This window comes from Accipiter gentilis, chromosome 1, assembly GCF_929443795.1.
Source record: "Accipiter gentilis chromosome 1, bAccGen1.1, whole genome shotgun sequence".
Taxonomy (NCBI): domain Eukaryota; kingdom Metazoa; phylum Chordata; class Aves; order Accipitriformes; family Accipitridae; genus Astur; species Astur gentilis.
This window is the reverse complement of record NC_064880.1, coordinates 32,763,114-32,784,191: the sequence shown is the minus strand read 5'-3', so window position 1 is coordinate 32,784,191 and position 21,078 is coordinate 32,763,114. Positions and strand designations below refer to the sequence as shown.

At 35.2% G+C, this 21,078-nt stretch overlaps 2 protein-coding genes across 2 annotated transcripts in view; one reads left to right on the top strand and one right to left on the bottom strand.

The window, feature by feature from the left end:
* METTL5 (methyltransferase 5, N6-adenosine) overlaps positions 1–21,078 on the bottom strand; it is a 414,631-nt gene that overhangs the window by 64,918 nt on the left and 328,635 nt on the right. The window lies entirely within an intron of this gene.
* The window catches only part of UBR3 (ubiquitin protein ligase E3 component n-recognin 3), a 120,181-nt gene that overhangs the window by 58,801 nt on the left and 40,302 nt on the right, over positions 1–21,078 (top strand). The window contains exons 25-30 of the mRNA XM_049807944.1: positions 1,187–1,275; positions 9,467–9,616; positions 10,108–10,241; positions 13,644–13,754; positions 15,955–16,155; positions 16,981–17,117. Coding sequence (XP_049663901.1) covers positions 1,187–1,275; positions 9,467–9,616; positions 10,108–10,241; positions 13,644–13,754; positions 15,955–16,155; positions 16,981–17,117 — 822 coding nt within the window. The remainder of the gene's footprint in view (positions 1–1,186; positions 1,276–9,466; positions 9,617–10,107; positions 10,242–13,643; positions 13,755–15,954; positions 16,156–16,980; positions 17,118–21,078) is intronic.

Below are 21,078 nucleotides of genomic sequence, written 5' to 3'. Positions count from 1 at the left end.
GTGCCTGTTCCTGTGCCAGGACAGTGATAATCAGACATTGCTGGAGACTAAAGAGCAACCCATCAGCATACCAGATGCCAAGTGATGTTTTCAAATCCCTTGTTAGTTATCTGAATCATCTCTGAGCAGGGGAAGAAAATTCATTGTAAATTCAGATGCACAGTTTGTAGCTCTGATAGAGCTTCCCTAGCTGCACTGGGGAGGTACTGCGTAAAGCCTTCATCTATAGGGCACATAGGTCTTTGCATGTGCCATGTGGGGTGAGCAGCAGTGGTGTGAGTTTTGTTTGATTTTTTTTCCCACTTGAGCTCTCCCGTTTCCTCTATTTGTAAACTGTTGCTGAAGTAAAGATCCTTTCTTTGTACCTTTGTTTATTTTTTTTACATATTATATGTATATATAGGGAGTTACAGAATAGCTGGTCATATAGCCTTGTACAGATCACTAATACAGTTTAAACAGGATAGACAAGAATGAGTCTGTAATGTCTTCCACTTGTAAATCCAGAGCTGTTAAACAATGAGGAAAATATTAGTGAAGTCAGTTTGGCTCTGGGGAGATAAGGGCCTTCAATCTGGAAGCAATCTCAAACTTCTTTAAGTCCAGGTATAAAAGCTGTTGGTGACCAGTATCTAGGGTGGAGCTGGGGGAGGAGGAACCAGTATGAGGAGCCTTAGCTGGAAAATAAATTGTTCATAATTGTTTCCCTTGGAAAAAGTGAGTGAGGTAGCCTTTTGTTGTCCTTATCTTGTAAATGTTGGTTGTTCACAAGAGTACTTGTTTTTGAACAATGGTTGATGTTTTACTCTGTTATTCTTCCCTTATGTAACAGAAAAATAACTTTCAAGAGTAAGGTCTTGGGTTCTTTTTCTTATGGTGCCATGTCCTAATCTGTTAAAGGATCCTTTGGTTTTCTGAAGGGTTTTTTTTAGGGCAGGATTTTATTCCTTTCTTTCAGACTCAAAAGAAAATAACTCTTATTTTTTAAAAAACTCTACTTTTAAAGCAAGAGATTCCTTTTTTTAGGCTTGACAACTAATCCTTTATTTAGAGGAAACTTGATTTTTTCATTATATTGTTAAAGGTGGCAACTGTAATCAGCCTGACACTATAAACTAATTTTTTTCCTCCATTATAGATACTTTTTTCTTTCTTTCTCCCCCCCCCCCCCCCTTCTTTTACTCAGACGGCAGAAGGCCAGAGAAAGGCAGCAGAAATTGTTGGCTGAATTTGCCTCAAGGCAGAAAAGCTTCATGGAAACTGCCATGGATGTTGGTAAGTTTTGTGTAGTTGACTGCTTGCTTGCCCTTTTTTTTTTTTTTTTTTTTCCTTCTCATTTCCATGTTAGTATTAATGTTTTTACTCAAACAGTTTTAAAAAAAAAAACACAAAACACACACACACACACAAAAAACGAAAAAACAAATCCCAAGCAAAACACCTCCCCTCAGATTCCACTATTGTATCCACTCATTTACTAAATACTTCTTAAGAGGCTTAAAGTTGAGGACAGTTAATGCTGAAAACATAATTGCTAAAGAATAGATTAAATGATCTTGAAAATATTTTAAAAGAGAACACGTTATCTGTAGGACATAATTTTAGTCCTGCTTTTTCCTAATACACAGTGGATGAAATGATTAAATGTCTGTGATGGGTTTTAAAGTATACGTCTTAATATAAAACATCCCAAAGTTAGTTTGTCTTGTAAAGGTTACATTTTCTTTAATCTGTAATAATAAAATTAAAGGTTGTTTCTTCATAGAGGATCAAATTTTAAAAAGGTAAAAGTTTTGCATTTTAAATTTATGCATGGAATTAAGGAAAGCATTATTTTTAGATCATCTCAGTTGCTGTAAGTGATAACATTGTATTCTATTTCAAGTACAGGCTTTACAGCAGAATTGGCTCTTGTTTTGCTTGAGGATAAGTTCAGGTTCTGCTGTGTAGAAGCACATAATCTTGATTAGTTTGCTTGTGTTAAACTGAGGAATGGAAAATACTTTCATCATCTGAATTACTTCATTGAAGATTAGCATGTTTGAAAGATAAGAAGAAACAGGAATCTTTTTTTCTTTTTTTTCCCCCCCTCTTTCAATCAAGTATCATCTGCTACGTAGTTTTGATTTTTGAGTTTAAGCACTGGTTAGAAATATTTTGACAAATGTTTTTGCTGAAAAAGTCTGGGTTTTGAAATTGTTAAATTCCCTTCAGTTCATAGGTTGCTGAGAGGATTTATTTCTTCATACTTACGAAGGTCTTGGATACAGCAATCATTGAAATTTCTTTAGCAAATTAATGACTGTATATATGGTGTTATGTTTGGAGGGTGTGCAATACAACACAGTTCACAGATAAAGATGACTTTAAGTCATGCTTATTAAATGGGTAGCTGTTTCTTTTTAATCTGTTGAAGTAAGAGAGAAGAGAAGAAGAAACATGCAGTTCTACTTAGTAAAAATTAAGACTTTACAGTCATGGCTAATTGAAAGCGACTGGGAAACTTGGATTCTGCAGTCACCTATATTTTGAATTCTTGATATTGAAACTTTAAAGTTGATGTTTTCATTTATGAAATCGCATGTATCTATATATGACTTACCTGTCTTATCTGTATTTGCTTATATACATACGTATGCATAAATACTCCCATGCTTGAGTTTTATAAGCTATATTTAAGGTATCTGCTTTGATTTGTGGATGAAGCATACTAGTTACATTGATTACACAGCATTATTTGTGTGGAGGACTGGGAACACTTAGCTTTTATTTAACTACATATGTCATATTAAAAAGAACCCTTAATTTCTGTAACAGGCAGACCTGGGCCTTTGTGCTTATGATTGTGCATTAATAAGTTCTTTGGTGTGCAACACTTAAATGGTTTCTTTCTTAGTATTTAAACAACTAATAACTTCAGATATCTCAACACAAAATGTACTGTTTGTTGTCAATTATACCAGGTCATGCGCAACAGTAGATAGAATCAACTTAATGGACTATATTTTCATAAAGTTTTTTTGTATGAAGACATTTCTTGGCAACAGTTTGATAGAATTCCAGGCATTGTGTTAGCTGAATAATTGCTTTGCTTTTTCACTAACTTTTTTCAGTGTTTTCTAGGTTGCCATACTGTTTTCTGAGTTTGTGATGAAAATTCACCTAATTTGTACTATAGTCCAGTATTAACTAGCTTTTATGTTCTGACTGGCATTAAAATAGCTTGCAGAAGGGAAGTATGTATTTCATTATAGTATGTAGGATTTATTTAAAAACCTAGATTAATTGTTTGCCAGGGATATTTTCTTCACTTTGCTCTAATTTTTTTTAACTGAAGTAATTTGTTCAGCCATGAGTGCAGTCTCACGATGTTACAGCAAATTATTGAAAAAGTTGCAAAAACCATTGTTACTCTAATTTGAAAACACAAGACTAGTAAGAATTCTGAAACTAGTCTTCCTGGAGTGATTCAGTTACAAGCTAATACAAGTATTTAATACTCTTACCGTGAATTGTATTATAGCTGTGCTGAAATAGTACATTTGAAAACAAAAAATCCTTTCAGACTAAAATCAGTCAGTTAAAATGCAGCCCCTTCTCACACATTCAAACTCCTTCTCACACATTCAAACTGCTTTTATTATAGGTTGAAATTCAGCAGTAGGTCTATTTCTGAATTTTGATTGATTGTTGTAACAGTAATAACACTGTCAGAATGCAGGCATGGTGAGGCATCAGCTCCCTGAATTTGTCACTGATTCAGTTGGTGTCATTTAGGCAAATTATCATCATCATCATCAACAACTTTTAAAAATTCTGTATCTATGAAACGTGGCTGTGATTCAGTAGTAAAACATGAGAACTGATGTAATTGGGTTTGGGTATAGCACTTCAGAAATCTCATGATAGCTTTCTCTTGGCAGTCTAAAAGACTGAAAATACTCGGAAAATAAATGTGTCTAGTAGACAACAGGAATAACGGAGAATAGCCAAAGCTTAAAGATTATTTTATTGAAACCCCATAAACTTAATAGTTTCCAAAGAGTTTATTAAAATGCACAGAATCATTGTTAAACCCCTGAGGCATTCCTATTGTTTGATTGTTGGGATGCTGCAATGAAGCATGGCTTAAAAGGAAGTTACCCAATTACATGTTCATTTTTCAATATTAAATGTATCTCATTTTACCAGCAAAAGTTATTTATTTGAACTGGAATTCACAAATTGATCTGAGATTCTGAAAGTAAGGGTTGGCATTTTCTTGCATATAATCACTGTAGAAAAAAATCCGGTTATTTAGCTTTTTCTATTTGTGCCCCCTGTTACTTTCTATTTATATTCTGTGACATCTGCAGAACTGCACTGCCATTCAAGCTTGCCTGGAAGTAATTAAGTGAAATTTAGAAACAGTTATGTTAATGAACTAGGATGGAGCAGAATCCACTGTGCTGTCTTTAGCTGTTTGACTGCAGGACAATGTAAAAAGCAGAAGAGTAAACCAAGAAACATCATTCTAAGCGCAGCAGATAGAGCTCTTGAAATATCTGAGGAGAATGTCCAATGAGTCAAAAATGAGTTGTCATGGAGTCACATACAGTGTCAACTCTACAGGCCTTCTAGTCTCCTAGTAATAGCTACTTCTAAATCTTTGTTTTGAGAGCACTCATCTCAGTGTGAGTCTATGGTTTATCTGTTGTGATGTGGAACTCCAGGCAAGAGATTTTTGAAACTTCACTGCCTTTCAGGTGGGACTTGATACGAACAAAAATGAATCCCTCTGCTCCAGTTAATAGTAACCTTCAACAAATTACACCGATACTTGTAATGATCTGTCTATCTAAGTTTTATAAACATGAAATATTATGATCCACTCCAGGCAAGCTGCTGAACTACTTAATCAAATTTGTAAACTGGTTAACTTGTGAATTACACATGCTAAAATATTTTTTCAACAGTTTTGCTGTCTCTGAAGTGCCCAATGTGGGGTTTTTGTGGTTGGTTTGTTGCTTTTGTTAATGCCTCATGATAAGTATGCAGTATGGTCTTTTTGTTTCTTTCTGATGATGTGAGTCTTGGCAGGACATCATTTTGTCCTTCAAGTGAACGTTCTTTAGCTAAAGAGAAGTGTAGAGTTTTAATGCAAGGTGACATACATTTCCTAGCGCTCAATCTTCTGAACCCAGATAGAAAAATAAATTAGGTACTCATCTCCTGAGAATATATGCGCTGGGTCAGGACAAAGAATATTAGCATGCTAATGGTTGCTTTGATGCCAAGGGGCCACTTTGACACACAATGTATACAGCAGGAAAAATGTTGACTACGGTCAACAGAGATTGTAAACTACTGTGTTTACAGAGCCCTTTCAGTTCTAGGGTTTTGCTAGGTAGGGGAAAGAAGGGAAGTGAATCTTTAGCTCTGGAGAGTACAAATGAAATAAAATTCAGGCAGCAGTGCATTCTGTGATAAAGCAGTGTGCTAGATTTTAGCAGACTGATCAGTATTTGCTAGGAAGTAGGAAATGCTAGGATTTTGTAACTTTGGGTCTCTTACTCCTGTAGGTACAAAACAAAACAAAGAGCTAAATAACTTTTTAAAAAACCCATGGGAATAATAGTCTTTGGCACTACCCTGGATTTCTGTTAGTTTGCATGTTTTCATCTTCCTTCAGTGTTTTTACCTTTGTTTTTAATGAGCTTCATATTTACCCAGATTTCTGAAATAATTCACAAAGGTAATGAAAAATCCCAGAACCCACTGTAAGGGGGTGGGCTGTGTTACATTAGACAAACCTCATGAGAGAAACTTGGTGAATTGATACCAACACCATGTGTCTTGCCTTGTATTTCTCATTTTCTTCTTCACGCACATTGACATCATCAGGGCAAGTCTCTGTCCTTCACACACATTGACAACATCAGGACAAGTCTCTGTGAAATCAGTTAGGTTAAATCTTTGGAGAATCAGAGTTTTAAAATGTAAGCATCTTTGGTTGTATTCCAAAGAATGCTTGACGTAAAATACACTTGCTGTCTCCTATGCTTGCTGCTTGACTAGTAAAGCCATGCTTCAGCCTAGCAATTAAAGCCACCTTGGTCTTCCTTGCTCTCCTGTTGCTGCTGCCTACTTTCTGAATCTCCAGTGGAGTGACAAAGTGTCTTGTTTTGGGTGCCAGTGGTTTTCACACAAAACAAAACTGCATGCTTCTACAAAACCTGTTTGAAAGGTGGAGGAGTAATATGCCTCAAGATCAGTATCTTAGCAAATGACTGGCAAAGGATTCTTTTGGCACTCAGTAAGGCAACATTGTTCTGCGACATAACACACAAGTGCTGTTTTCATGGAAATTTCTTAGTGTCGGCAAAAAATGTTAGGGGTTTGTGCATCACTGGAAGCAAAATAAGGACATTTAGATTATTCTTCACCTTTTAGTTGCAACTGATGTAGCTTTGTTCAGGTAGCAGTTCTTGGTGGTGGTTTGGGTAGGGTTTTTAGCCAGAATAGAAGGAATTTTGTGTTTATTACAATCAATATTTAACTATAAAGACTTTTCATCAATATAAAAGGACATTTAATACAATAATCATTTTTATTAAGCTGTCTTTTTATAATCGCATTCTGGGAGCTAGGAAATGCTAGTTCATGCTTTAAAAATTGCTGAGAACCTGTATTTTCTAAATTAAATGAATAAAATAGCATTACAACTCCAGTCATTTTAAATAAATACTTCACAAGTTGCTGTGGAAAACACAAAGGAATTCTGTACTTTTGCTTGTATGAAATGGAGGGGGGGTAAAAAAAAAAAAGCTGTGGAGATGGAAGCTTAAAGTGCCCAGAAACTTCTGAGTACTATTGCAGTAAAATGCAGTTTAGTTTTATTTTTCCCCAGGTGAAGTAGGAAATACATAACTGAAAGTGAAGTAGAAGAGAGACATGCCAGTTAGTTTATATTCACAAGTATCAATGCATTAATAAAATATTTTAGAACAAAGTTTGCAGGAAAGAGTCTGTCTCATTTTCAACAGTATCTTGAGTTGCAACATGTTTGTCCTGGTCCTTGATAGTGTAGGTAGCTCATGTAGCTGGTGAGGCAGGGTCTGTGGCTTCCACAGGAGCTCCACAGAGGCGAAACTCAAAAGGCAAGAAAGATGAGATTGAGATCATTACTATATGCATAGCTTGCTTTCTTTTTTTCCAGACTGCCACTGATCCATTTTCACCCCAGGAATTCTGCTGCCAAAAGGTACCCTCTCAAACAAACCATAGCCCAAGTCTTATCTTCCAAAGAAGCTAACAACTAGTTTAAGCCAGTAATCAAGGTTTATCATAGTCCATTCAAAAAGAATTGGTGGGTTTTGTTTGGTTGGGTTTTTCTGGTCTGCTTAGTTATTTGAGATTTTAAATTCTTGCCAATTTCTCTTACTGATGGATATTGGCTAAGGTGACTTCGTTTTCTTTCACTAGCTCTGGCGGAAATTATTTTATTAGGAAGTCTTCCTTGATACTAGAAATCTAGTTCCCTTGAAATTTTATTGTTTGCCACAGTAGCCTAGCACTTAATCTAAGTAGTTTTGAAGGAAACATGCATTTGATCATTGAGTTATAAAATTAAATTAGCCTGATTTTTCTGTGCCTGTTGCGTATAGGGAATAGAAGTATAGAATGCATATACTGATTTGGTTTGAAACACCTTTTAAATACTAAGATCTGTATTTTTTTCCGTATGGCTTAAAATAAGCAATTTATGATGAATGAATGGTATTTCGTAAATTAAATGTTGACTGATTTTTGAGGACTTCCATTGAGTTGTTCAAAATCAGATTGACACACTGTATTCACTGTATTCTCTTACTACACTTAAAAATATTGCATGGATGCGTATTTTATGGTGTATTGACAATATCTTAGAAAAAGATAAATAAGAAGGCTGGAACTCTAGTCATTCCCGTGTCATGTGCTTCTGATACACAGCTATCTGTGAGTGTGTATTGCACAATTATGAGGTGATGTTAAATATAAAAAATAGCCTTAGTGTTTACTTCCTCCCTTCTGTGCTGCCGCTAGGTTTTCTGAATGTTTGGATTTAAAGAACATTTGCAATTGATGCATTCTGCTTTTTCTTTCATTGTACATCTGACTGCCACTAGATGGTGATAGATGTGTGTACAATATTAACAACTGCATGTCAATGAAGATTGGCATTCATTTTCATATGACCCTCAATAACTGACTGGGAAATCAATAGTTACTAAAACAGTGTAATTTTCATTCTGCCCTGTGAGTGAGAGCATTGCATGGAGCTTTTCATAGCAAGAAAAGATGCTGCCTGGCATCCAACATGCCTGTCCTTATAGCAGCAGGCTTCCTGTGCTGAAGTTCTAGTGGACTTTCAGAAGAGAACAGCTCTCCTAAAAGCAGCTCTGCATGAGGACTGTTGCTGCACTCAGGGTTTTTAGGTTCTCTATCTAGTACCTTGGCCTACTTAATCACTAAGATAAAAGGCATGGCTGAAGGTAGGGAGGAAGTGCTTTCCTTTGGAAAAATTACCTCCTAGGAAAGAAACAAAGCACACTTAGAATATAAGTCAAGAGGCTGACTGTGTTCCTGAGCAGTCAGGAGAGGATCATCTAGTCCTAAGGTGCTTTTCTTTCAAGCCAGTAAAGAAGTCTTACCTTTGATTGTAACATAACATAAAATTGCTTCTATTTTGGTTAGACCCCTGCCCCAAAACTTCCACCACTGTCATGTGAACAAAGCTACATCAAGTGCAATTGCTTCAATACTTTGAAGCTGTTCCTTAGCCTTAAACATTTCTGTCTGTGCACCTAGGAAATAATAATGTGGACCATTAGAAAACCAGGTCTCTGATATGTCTTGTTTAGTTTAACATTTACTGTATACATCTGCTGCATAGTAGCAGATTACTTTCTTAATGCACCCCAAAATTTTAAAGATTGTCCAAGTTTCATATTAAAAAAAAATACTTTCCTTTTTAGTTGCATATTTCATTTGCCTTGTCTAAGCATCTTTAAGTTATTTCTAAGGTCTCCAGATTAACTTTTTCCTTCTAATTGTTGTTAGAGTCAGTTATGAGTAAATCGGGGTTTAGTAGAGATTCATACTCATTGCCCTTCATCTCGCTGTTCAGAGTTTTCAATATACTATCTAATGAAATAGAAGTTAGATCTCTGTTTTATAGAAGTTTTAAAGAGATCAAGTTTAATACAAAACTTGAAGTAAACATTTAATTCTACTCGGAATAATTTTGAATATGGGAAAACTTGGACTTCATTGTGTAGGTGTCTTTCTGTTTGAATCAGCAAGGTAAGTTTCAAGTAACGGTCAATGTTTTACTTGTAGATAAACTAGAGAGATTATTTTGGAGTTTTTTTCGTCACTACCTCAGTGCAGATGCAATTGGATTTCTTTCCCTCTGTTTAATATCAGTTTTCTTATCTTTTTTTAGAATCGCCAGATGCTGATATTGCCATGGAGGTAGCTACATCAGAACAGCATGTTTCTGAGGCAATATATGATTGTGTTATTTGTGGACAAAGTGGTCCTTCTACTGAAGAGAGACCTACAGGGCTAGTTGTACTACTACAAGCATCCTCAGGTATGAATGTGTGACTTGGGCAAGCAGTGTTTCTGCAGCTTTTAATATCTGTGCATAAATACTGTCATGTCTCACAGAGCCTGGAAAGGTAGTCTTCCCTTTTTTTGTAGATAGTCCTCCAAGAGGCACCTCTGTAGGTCTAAGGGTACTGAGAAAATTTTTAAATATTTGGGAAGAGAGTGAAAAGTTTCATTCCCTTCTAGTTCCTGTTAGCTTTTGTAAGCCAGCAGTATATAACAGACCTGCAGGAAAATAGGTATTGAAAGAGAAAGAAAATAAAATAGCTGTCAGTGTATCTATATGTATGTATATATACTTTATGTACAAGTGCAAAAGCACAACTTTCAGTATTTAGTTTCTTCAGTATTTTTTTATTGTTTAACATCAATAAAGCACACTGTAGTTACAAACTAGAATTTCCTGTTTGTTTTCTTAATTGTTTAGCATATTGTTATTCATTGCAGTCTTTATTGCTTCTTTTCTTCATACAGTGTTGGGACAATGCCGCAATAGCACTGAGCCAAAGAAACTACCAACTACTGAAGAGGAGCAAATATACCCTTGGGATACCTGTGCAGCACTGCATGATGTGAGGCTTACAACTTTACAGCGATACTTCAAAGATGTAAGTATTTCATATGATCAATACCACTACTCAAGAAAAAATTGTGTAAAAAGGTAAATTAAATTAAAACTTAGAGCCCTCCTAGTTTCATTTCTACATTTAATTAACACTTTGTCATGTTGCAGCAGTTACCAAGTGTTTACATTTGATAGTGTCCTTATTTTCAAATAGTGTCTGGCTTTTCCCTAGTTATATTTTGGCACAGGCATCTAGTATACGGACTATGTAGACATTTAATATCCATGCAGATGTTCTCTAGAAGATAGTTCACAATTCAGTGTGACCACACAATTGAGATGTGGTTTTGCTGTCTTAGGTATTACTTTCAAAACACCAGTTTTCTTGTGGCCATTCAGAAAACCTGATCAAGGAATTACTCTTAATCAGTTAAAACTATTTTTGGCAGCACAGAGTAAGTGGAAAGAGTTGTTTTAACCTCTAACAGTTTTCTGAGCCACTACAGAGAAGGGGAGGAGAAGACTTCACCCTCTTCTGCTGAATCCTCAACTCTGCACAGCATTACTGTTCAGTTTTACATTAATTGGTATGTTATTTTCTGTTTTGCAGTTGTTAGCTGTTCCAAGCAGAGTTTTGCATTGCTTCAGAAAGCCACATTACAGCTTTTCATATTTAATTTTGAGAGCCACTTCTTGTTGCTTAACAGGACTTGTTCCGTTATAGACCTTTGTGGAAGTGCTGCCTGGGACTTTCCTTGCTAGTGTGTAAAACATCCATGTAAGATAATATATAACTGTTCTGAGAAATCATTCTGGGGGAGAAGAATATGTAACCTATGACCCTAAATTAGCTCCTATAGACTAGTCCCAGGTGGCATACCAGTTTTTAGGCAGATCTAACTAAATAATCAGCCTTTAGAAGCTTTAAAGAGGGAAAACTGTGGCAATTTTTACTTTGACATGATTGTTAGCTTTCTCATCATCTGTCATCCACAGAGAACTGAAATTTGCCAACTGCAACCAAGCTTGCTTATGTAAAGTAGATTAATTTAGAGTAAATTTCATAATTGTTTTGATATAGTTTTAAAAATTGGGCAATGTTTTCAGAAAAGCATATTCTCCTGAGGCAAATAGTATACGTTTCCTTGCTAGAAAGTAAAACTTTTAAAGATGTAAGCAGGAAATTTATTTCTGAACAAAAGATATTTTAGTTCAGAAAGAATCTGTGGACACGCTTTTCTTCTTTTGGTATTGATGATGTTTGTTTATTGTTTCAAATACTTAATATTTTTTCCTACTGAAGTGATCAAAAACATGAAGCAATGCTGTAGCTTTATTTTTATGTGTTTGCGTACTACAAACAGAAGGAGTTCCAAGCAAAATGTTACTCAAAAACTTGATCTCACTGAAGTGTATGCTTCCTTTTCTGTGCAGTAACGCTACCAACAGATTAGTTTAAAATATACTGTAATGCAATGAGCAAATGCATCCTGCTTTCAAAAATTCCACTCTTGATTCAAACATTAGTTGAATTAGCTATTTTTGCTTTCAAGTTTCCAGGTCACTACTGTGCTAAAAAATGCCTCTGCATGAAAGAACTAATCCTTAAATTTCTTTTGGCATAAAAATGGAAACATCTCTTTAGTGTCTTGAGCATCTTGTTCAGCTGAGCTAAGCAGCAAGCAGTCCTTTTGTTTATCAACTGTGTCCTTCCCAGTAAGTGTCCTTGCTCTAACAACAGATTTCAGGAGGCAAGAGAATAGTTTCTCTTAGATGTGAAAGTTTTAAGTTATGAAACATGATTTAGCTTATTCTACTAGAAGAAAAAAAAATACTCAAAAGCTATGTGCTATATACAGATTGGCAAAACAGGCCAATTCTCTCCATAGAGATTCCTTTTGCACTTTCTTAGCTGAAATTTGATGCTTGCTGTCAGGGAGCGAGTTCTTGCCCATTAAAGGAAAAATCATTGAAAGTGATTATTTTTAATATGGGGAGGTATGTCTAAGGATTAGGAGATAAAACTTCATATACTAGATTGATGGGGCTGTTTTCAGAATCACATAGTACTCTGTAACTAGTAACTTGATATAGGTGTGCTCCTTACCGAGCCTATGGCTTGCTTTGGAATCTCCTATATTTTTGAACTCCACATTAATAGAATAAAGCCTTTCTGCAAAGACTTTGGGGTTGGGTTTTTTTCTTATCCAAACGCTACTAAGTAGCCTCATTAAATACATGCAATAAAGAATGTTTTTTCTGAATGAAACATTTGTCCTGTGGAGCTTATCCAGGTATATTACAAGACTGTGGCTTACTAGTAGTGCAGTCTAGTAAATTATGCAGGAACCAGCAGGAGGAAAGGTTTTTCTTGTTCTATGGCCTGAGAGGGTCATAGCACTTTATGAATATCAGGGTGAGGCACGGTAAATAGGAGCATGTCTTGTAGCTAGAATTTGTAATTTTGTTTTGATCTCCTGCTCATATGCAGGACATCCTTAAAAAATGCAGCTATCGGAGTTGGTTGTTCACAGTACCCTGGTTTTGCATCATGTATTAAGACCATTTTAGGGTGAGTCTACACTAAAAATTATTTTCCAATTCTAGTAGCCATTATTCTTTTTCTGTTCTTTAAATGCGTAACCAGAATGTACATTTCAGTCTGTGTATAAAATTATTTTTTTGAGCAATGGAGATTTAATAATTAGACTTACTATAGATAGGTATTCTGCAAGAGAATTTTCTAGAATTCTTTATCATAAGTTTGCCATTGGTGACTGTTTTTTCAGTTCATTACTTTCTGAGAACTACCAGTGAGGTAATTTTATTTTTGACATGTGGGCTATAAGTGCAGTCTTTGAACAAGGCCAATGTTTTCAAAACAATCCTAGTATAAAACTCAATTCACTAAACAAGTATTTGTTCTCTTTTCCCTTTATGATGTGTTATATACAATATTGTTCAACAACACATTAAAACCCCTAAGTGTTTACACTGAATTTTAATAACAGATTGGGGTTTAATTATGTAACTGTGATCTTGTTATTTTGGTTACATACAAAGCTGAATGAAATGTATTGGAGCAGTATATTGCCATTGGACATGGGATAACTTGTACTGTTGGAGCAGATGGTAGAGTTAGAGCCATCTTCGTGCTGTAATACAAGAGGTTCTTTAAAAAAGTCATCATCTTAAGTGACAAGAACTGCAGAAGTTGTAACTTGAGTGTTTGGCTGTTTGTTGGTAAGAATAGCATAATGGCAGCCATGTAAGTTAGCATAAGTAAATACTTTATAAAATAAAATTTTTATTTCTACAGCACATCTTTTAATTAGGTAGCATGCAAATAAATATCTATATAGTTTTTAAATCTTAAAATAAGTTGTGGTAAATACATTTTTATATATTGTTGTTCTTTTTTCTTACTGTTTTTGCTTTGTCTTAGAGTTCCTGTCTGCAGGCAGTGTCAATAGGCTGGGAAGGAGGTGTTTATGTACAAACTTGTGGTCACACTTTACACATAGATTGTCACAAATCTTACATGGAATCTTTACGGGTAAGTGAAACTAAAGATCATCTATTCTACTTGGATCTGAACTGTTCTTAGTGAAGTCAATTGGATCTATGCTGTTCAATTCAGAGAAAGAAATACTGGGTTTACATGAATGGACAAGATGTTTTTATTATGTTTTAAGAACTGTAGATACTAAATCTCTTATTAAATCTTGACGTTATTAACAAAAGTATCTTTGTTTTCAGTTATTCTGATATATCAGAAAAAATACTTGAGTAAATTAATCCTGTTCTTAAAAAATCAAATCACTGGTTTTGGGGGTTCTTTTTCTGGTGTGCATATTCAGGTGAAGCATTTCTTAGGCTTTTCATTTCTGTTTCATGGATTCCTATTTTGTTGTTTAACGTGTGTTAGAAATTACAGAGAAACTGAAGAAAAAATGAGAGGAGAATTTCACAAATATAAACTTGTGCTTTTGGTTAATTCCTGATATGAAAATTCAGTTACAAAAAGTTAGATTTTTATCTCCAGTTACGTATAGTATATGTTATGTATATACATGCAGTTTAGAGAAATGAGTTAAAGTAGTTTAACTCTTGTGAATTATGCTTTTTTTTTTTTTTCTCTCCCTCCTTGGAAAATATTGTTGGGAAATTACTGCTATATAAGGTTTTAAAATACGGTTTGATTGTCAAGCCTCAGAAATCATTGGCTAGAAAAGACATCCTTATTTTCACACGGTCTCGGTAAAGAGGGTAGTGTTCCACTGATGTTGCTGGCCTCCTTCACCCCCCTCAACCTCTTCAGCCCAATTGTAGATCTTCTGAATGGCACTGCAGAAAGTTATCACAAGCTCAGCAGTGGTAGAAGTCATCAGATTTTAAGCAATCATTTCTTTCTGCATTATTTAGTGTAATAAAATAAAGACTAAATGATGACTTCTTGTTCCATTTGAAACTGCTTTTTTACTCAAGATTACTTTATGTGATATTTCTTTAGGGGGTTTTTTTGTACGTTTTGTTGATTTTTTTCCATTTTGAGAAATACTATGAGCAATGCTTTCTATTTTAGAATCAGCATTGGTTATACTGTGAAATTTACCTATAGAGAAATTGGAAGCTGTTCCACCTTTACTGGATCTCATCATGAATTGTTCTTTTCCATATGACTGTAAAGATGCTTGCAGGGGTAATTGTGTTGTCAAGATAGTTAAGTAAAATCTGGGCTTTCATGGTAGAATCTAATTTTACAGAATTTTGGAAAAGTAATCTTTGGCATCATATAGACACTAAGCTCCCTTTTCTGGTGGATTCTTACTTGAAATAAACTGTTTATTCCATCTCATGGTATTCTTGAAGATTTCTAGATTATTTAAGCGAACTTTTGATCCTAGCATGTATTACTACTACCTAGATGACTGCATAATAATTTTGACTATTCCTAGCATTCTTAATACGGAAATAATTTATATAGACTTGTGTTCAGCTGAGTAAAACATTTATTTTTACATAATACAATCGGAGATCAACATCCAGAACAGTATGTAAAAGTAGGCTTGCCAGAATGCCTCAGCATTCGGGGCTGATCGCTTGAAGTTTAAATTATAGTCACTATTATGTTAGCAGTTCTCTTCTCCCAGGACTGGGAAACCACTGAAGCAATTCACAAAGCTGAAGCAAGGTTGTTTGCCAGTAACAGAAGTACTTGGGAGATGTCCCTACTTCCCACACACGTGCTTCTGTGTCCATTTTTTGATCCTTCATGATAAAGAAGAAATAATCAGGGGGTTTGTCATGCTGCCCTCCAATGGCTACTTCATTAGGTTTTTCAGCCTGTACTACTTCTGAGGAATAACTTCAAATATTTCTCATGACTGAAAATAAAATTGCCTTTTGATAAATTAAAAGGTGTTATCAAGGGAGTCTCAAACTTTATTGGGAATTGCTAGAAAGAGACAACACATGTAAAGTGTTCAAAATAGCCCACTGATGTATTTCTAGTTTATTATGGGTATATTGTTGACAATGAAGAGTACTTAAAAATTAGGAAAATTAGTTGAGTTGGAGGATTGTAAAATAGTCTCTAGTAGTTAAGACCTTTTTCACTAAAATGAGGAGCTATTCCAATTATTCTTTACAGTTTTTGGTTTTAGACTTAGTTCTTTAGCTATACACCTGAAATATCAAACTAAAAATTATAATCTTTTGCAAATTTCAGCTACGTCTTCTTTCTTTTCTTTTAGAATGACCAGGTCCTCCAGGGCTTTTCAGTGGACAAAGGAGAATTTACTTGTCCCCTCTGTAGGCAGTTTGCTAACAGTGTTCTTCCTTGTTATCCTGGAAACAATGTGGAAAGAAGCCTTTGGCAAAGTCATAGTAACAAGTGTATGCAAGAACTTGTACAAGAGGTGGAAGATCTTCAAGAGCAGCTGGGAACTTTCCCAGTAAGCATCAGTGTAAGGCAGAAAGATCCTTGTTAATTTGCCTCTACCTTTCAGTTTTTACATTATGTTGCATTTGTGTCCTCTTAGAAACTCAACAACCTGGGAAACTTCATTTTTTTCTGATATGGAAGATAACATACTTTTTTTTTTTTGTATCAAGAAATTTAAAATATTTGCAGCACTTATTGCATTGCCTATTAAAAATATACAACTAAAAAGCTATGACAAAATGCAATTAATAGAATTTTTTATGGAGTACATTTTTACCTCTCTCCATAGTAATTTACATAGAATTGAGTCGTGTAATATAAAATTTGTTTATCATTTCTTTACAATGTAAAACCACAAATATCCTTGTAACTGGAAGGTATTAAGAATGACTATTAAGAACATTTTAAGGTATGGATTATTTGTTTTACGGAAGGAGCAGTTTGCTGATGCTTATGTATTGCAAAGCTTCATGAGGTCTTTCTGAATGATAGAATTAATTCTATTAAATTTTGCTAGCATTCCAGTCTTGATGGAGATACTTTGTGTTATTTTCGCATACCTATGCAATGCAAGTATACTTCAAAATAATGCAAGCAGTGAGGTTCTTGAACTTAGGAGATGGACAAAACAGTGATGTTTTCATATTCAGAACAAATCAGAATAACTTTCAGAATATGATAACACTTCTGTGAGACAGAATATTGGCTTTTAATGCATATTTTTTCATAACCCGCAAATGTGTTTTTGTAAATATGAAAGTGCTACACTTTGCAATCAGCTATTGCATTTCTTCAGGTAAAATTAACTGATCTTCTTTTGTGTCTTTGTTCATAGTCTGAAACCAATCTCAGTAAAGAAATGGAATCTGTAATGAAAGATATAAAAAGTACCACACAGAAGAAGTATACAGATTATAGTAAGAGTCCTGGATCACCTGACAATGATTTTCTGTTTATGTATTCAGTAGCCAGGTGGGTGTTTTTCTTCTTTTTGTATTTTTTCTTTTGTGTTTCTCACTAATGGTATTACTCATGAGATAGTTTTCTTTAAATAAATAAATAAAATTCCATCCTCTCCAAAAAGTACTTTTGGAGTACTTAGTACATTGAGATTACATTTTCTGATTTTCATATGCAGGCATATGCAAGAGGGAAAGATATGCCTTTCAGTTCATTTTTAGTACATGCAGCAGTGACACAGAACCTGGAGAACATTTTGTCTTCTGCTTGTTTAGTTTTCTGCTTTATTCAAGGTTTTGCATTCCATATATCAAAATTCTGTGTTGAATTTCTTTTCCTACCTTCCTTTCCCAAACTGTCAAATCTTCTCTACTACTATTTAGCAGAATGAGATTATTTCTATATTGCTGCCATATTGCTGTTTTTTAAATTACAAGGTGTTTTTAATCTCTCTGTCAGATATTAGTTTTATTTACTTAAATAGGGATCACAGAAGGAGCCTCTTCTACATCTGCAGCCAGGAATCTCTTCATGTGAATAAGACTTCTAAAAAAGTGTCAAAACTACCAGCATTTTCTGCGTGATGTTTCATTCCAGTTTTATAGTTGTCTGTGTCACAGACACCATCTCCAAGAAAATCAAACAGTCCCTCCTTCCATCTATACCATTAATGTTAAGATGCTCTGAATGGTTAATCTGTTCAGATGTACTGTAATGCAGGGTTTTCCCATAAGAAGTTGAAATACTCATTAAGCAAACAATTTTCTAAACTCTGACTTACTGAGGCCTGCAGGGAGGGTGCTGCCTGCAGGGAAAGTGCAAGCATAAAAGTGATATCCAGTAGCATTTTTTACCGCAGTTTCATAAACTCCAGTTGCGGAGTGTCTTTAGTAGACTGGTGTCTTTAGTACATAAACAATGGGGAAATACTCAAGATGTGGCTTGGCAGGACTCTGGATAATCAGATCTTAAGGTTCAGCATTTGACAGAAGGTTGGACCATCTCATCTCTTCCAACCTAGACTATTGTATAATTCTATTAAAAGAAATATTATCTGTATTCTTTAAGAGTATCTTAACTGTGCCTTGATTAAGAAGAGCGATTAAATTTTATACATAGCAAGTTAAAAGATTATTCTGTATTACTTTAAATAGTATACGTTATACAAGGATAAATAATGTTGAGATTTTTAGCAATGATGTGTTTGCTCAATTTAATACCCTTCCAAAAATACGAAGGACTCAAAATTAATGTTTCCCATATAAAAAGTACGATTACTTGTAACTGTTATTTGACATGCCATTTAAGGTACAAAAATGGTGTTATAATTTATTTCTGGGTGTAATGTTATATAATTGCTAGCTAAACATTTTAGATATATCTATATCTTCTTATTTTGATATTAACACCCTAAGCCCAAGATTTCTGTGTTCATTCCAGGAGTTAAAAATACTTCAAACCAGAACAGCATTTCATTCCTGCTTGCTCTGCTGGAGAGAGAAATCACGGTTGACCACTAAGATTAGAATATGCCACCTGTACTTGTTGTGACCTCTTCTGGTTAGATTAGACTCATGTCAGCAATTTTGCATTTATCCATGGCTGAAGGATTTTGGGTGTTGGATCCAGCCTTCTGTATTGTTACCATAACTCATAAGATCACTTGCGAGGGTGCCTGGTAGATCAGCTACAAAATGGTTAATTTCTTTTGCCTTTTAATTCAGCAATCCAGATTTACAGGCTTCTGCTACTTTATAATTGCATGAGAACTACAGGTTAAAAATAAATGAAAACTTTTTAAAAGACATTTTAATATAACTTTAAAGTTGGTATTTATGGAAATAAATACGTGAGCTGGCCATCTCCTGGACTGAAGAAGTTTTCTTTGTATGATTTTAGTATGTTTTGTTTCATTGTAAGTATCCAAACAATGGACTATCCACAATTTAAATTAACACTGAAGTAACTGGCTTTCTGGTAGTTACTCCTGTCATTCAGCCTGTTTCTTCCTTATTTCCATCCCGTTCTTTTTGAGGTAATGATATCCTTGTGTTCCTTACCAACCAGTTACCTTTGAGCATTTCTAACTTCATGTATTCTGAAACATTTCATTGTTTCTGGTCAGACCATCTACACCTGTTACTCATTTGTTCCCAGTATTTAATCTAACATACAGATAAAGTGGTCAAGATGATAAGTAGCCCCTGTTTAAATACGCATTTGAATGCAATGATATTTTTGACTCCATATATTTGCAAGTGAATTAAACACTCTTCTTCTAAATCATGTTCCATTTTCAACTGGAAATTGACATCACCTGCAGTCTTCTTAAAAGATGCTAGTTTACAGCTGGAGGCCAGCTTTGAAGTGGATGTCTGCATGCTGGAATGGGAATACTACTGGTTAAACAAGATGTAGCCATTTGCCACAGCTTATCCTTTCTGCTTCAGGAAAACAGGAACCTCCATTTCTTAATTCACTTTTGCTTAGCCAGACAGATGTCACTGGTAGCAGAGAAAAGAAATTACAAGCAAATTCTTTACCACCTAGTGGGAGAGCTAGCCCCTGTCTTTTCCTAAAAAAAGAGGCACTCAAGGAATTGTGTGCACAGCTGGAAAAGCAGCTCCTTAGGTACCTCCCCCTTTCCCTACAGTCTTACCTTATTAAATTTATGCCCTTTTTGTATGCATCCCTCCTTGTCTTTGCTGACATTCGTGAGATTAGTATAGTGTGTCATTCACAAATCATGTGTGTTTAGCTTTAATTGTAATAGGTCCACATTCATAGCATTGATGACTGGCATTTGTGGCAGTATCTTGGAGGACTGTTTCTGTATTGCATAGCAATAGGTCTTGTGTCAGCTGTGTAAACAAAGCTTTTTGGGTTTGCTGTCAGCTATATATAGAGTAATATAAGAACCTTGTGTTGTTTGCAGTCTGTGTCTCAGTATCTGGGTTTTTTCATGTATGTTGTCTTTGTAAAGGGGAAAAATTGGTAACTCTTAACTTGATTCTTCTGTCCGAGTAGAAAGAGGAGGTCCATCCAAATATGTTTCCTTTCTGGAAAGGGCATTGTGTTTTTACTTTCCCCTACTCTGTCCTGATCTGAATTCTAAGAAATATGCAATCACCCTGCCCACCCCCAAGAATGTTCCTTTAATGAAGGCCGGCAACAAGGGATGAAGTAGGGCTGTTCTTTAATCAGGAGTCTGCACAGCTGAGCAAAGTCCATCTTCTCAGGTTTTTTCTTTGAGTGAGGAAGATAAAGCCAGTGTTCTACAAAATTTGTTGCTCCAATGAATGACGCAAAGATTTCTAGATAGAGGAAACAGTTACTCATACAGATTTTCTTTCTCCTTCTCTTTCTTTCATGTTGAGGGGGCTGAGATAGCAAAGGATGCTTTCAGAGATGACTTGGTGTTCTCCTCTTCTATCAGATGCCCCGAGTTTTTCTTCATTGGCGAGAGAATAGGCACCAAGAGGTCTGCTTTTCTTCAGTAGAGGGCAGATGGTACTCAGATCCTTAAGGCAGAAGGGAGCTTGAATTAGGGAGGAGATACACTAGTCTCTTTCAAAAATGATTTAGGGCTGTACCTGATACAGAACATTTTATAAAGGAGAAGTGTTCAGTTTCACAGAAGATGCTTTCTCTACTGTGCACTTTTATGCCAAAGTTTAGGTATGTTTTGAAAGAGATTTCTTAGAGGAAAAGAGTAATATTTACATTTCCAAGAAAGCTGAACTACAAGGTGCTGTCTTTGGGGGCAATGAAGAAGTGTGGGAGGTGTGAGTTGGTATGATATGTGTGATGGAGTGTATGTTTCCAGAAATCTCTCTCCTTAACGTTCCTTATAGCAAAAAGTACTATATAACATCTCATATGTATCAAGAAGAGTTTTTCAGAATTGTCCCTGAGGTTTGTTTTATAAAATTGTATGTATTTCTTAGTGAAAGGGAAATTGAAAATTCTAGAT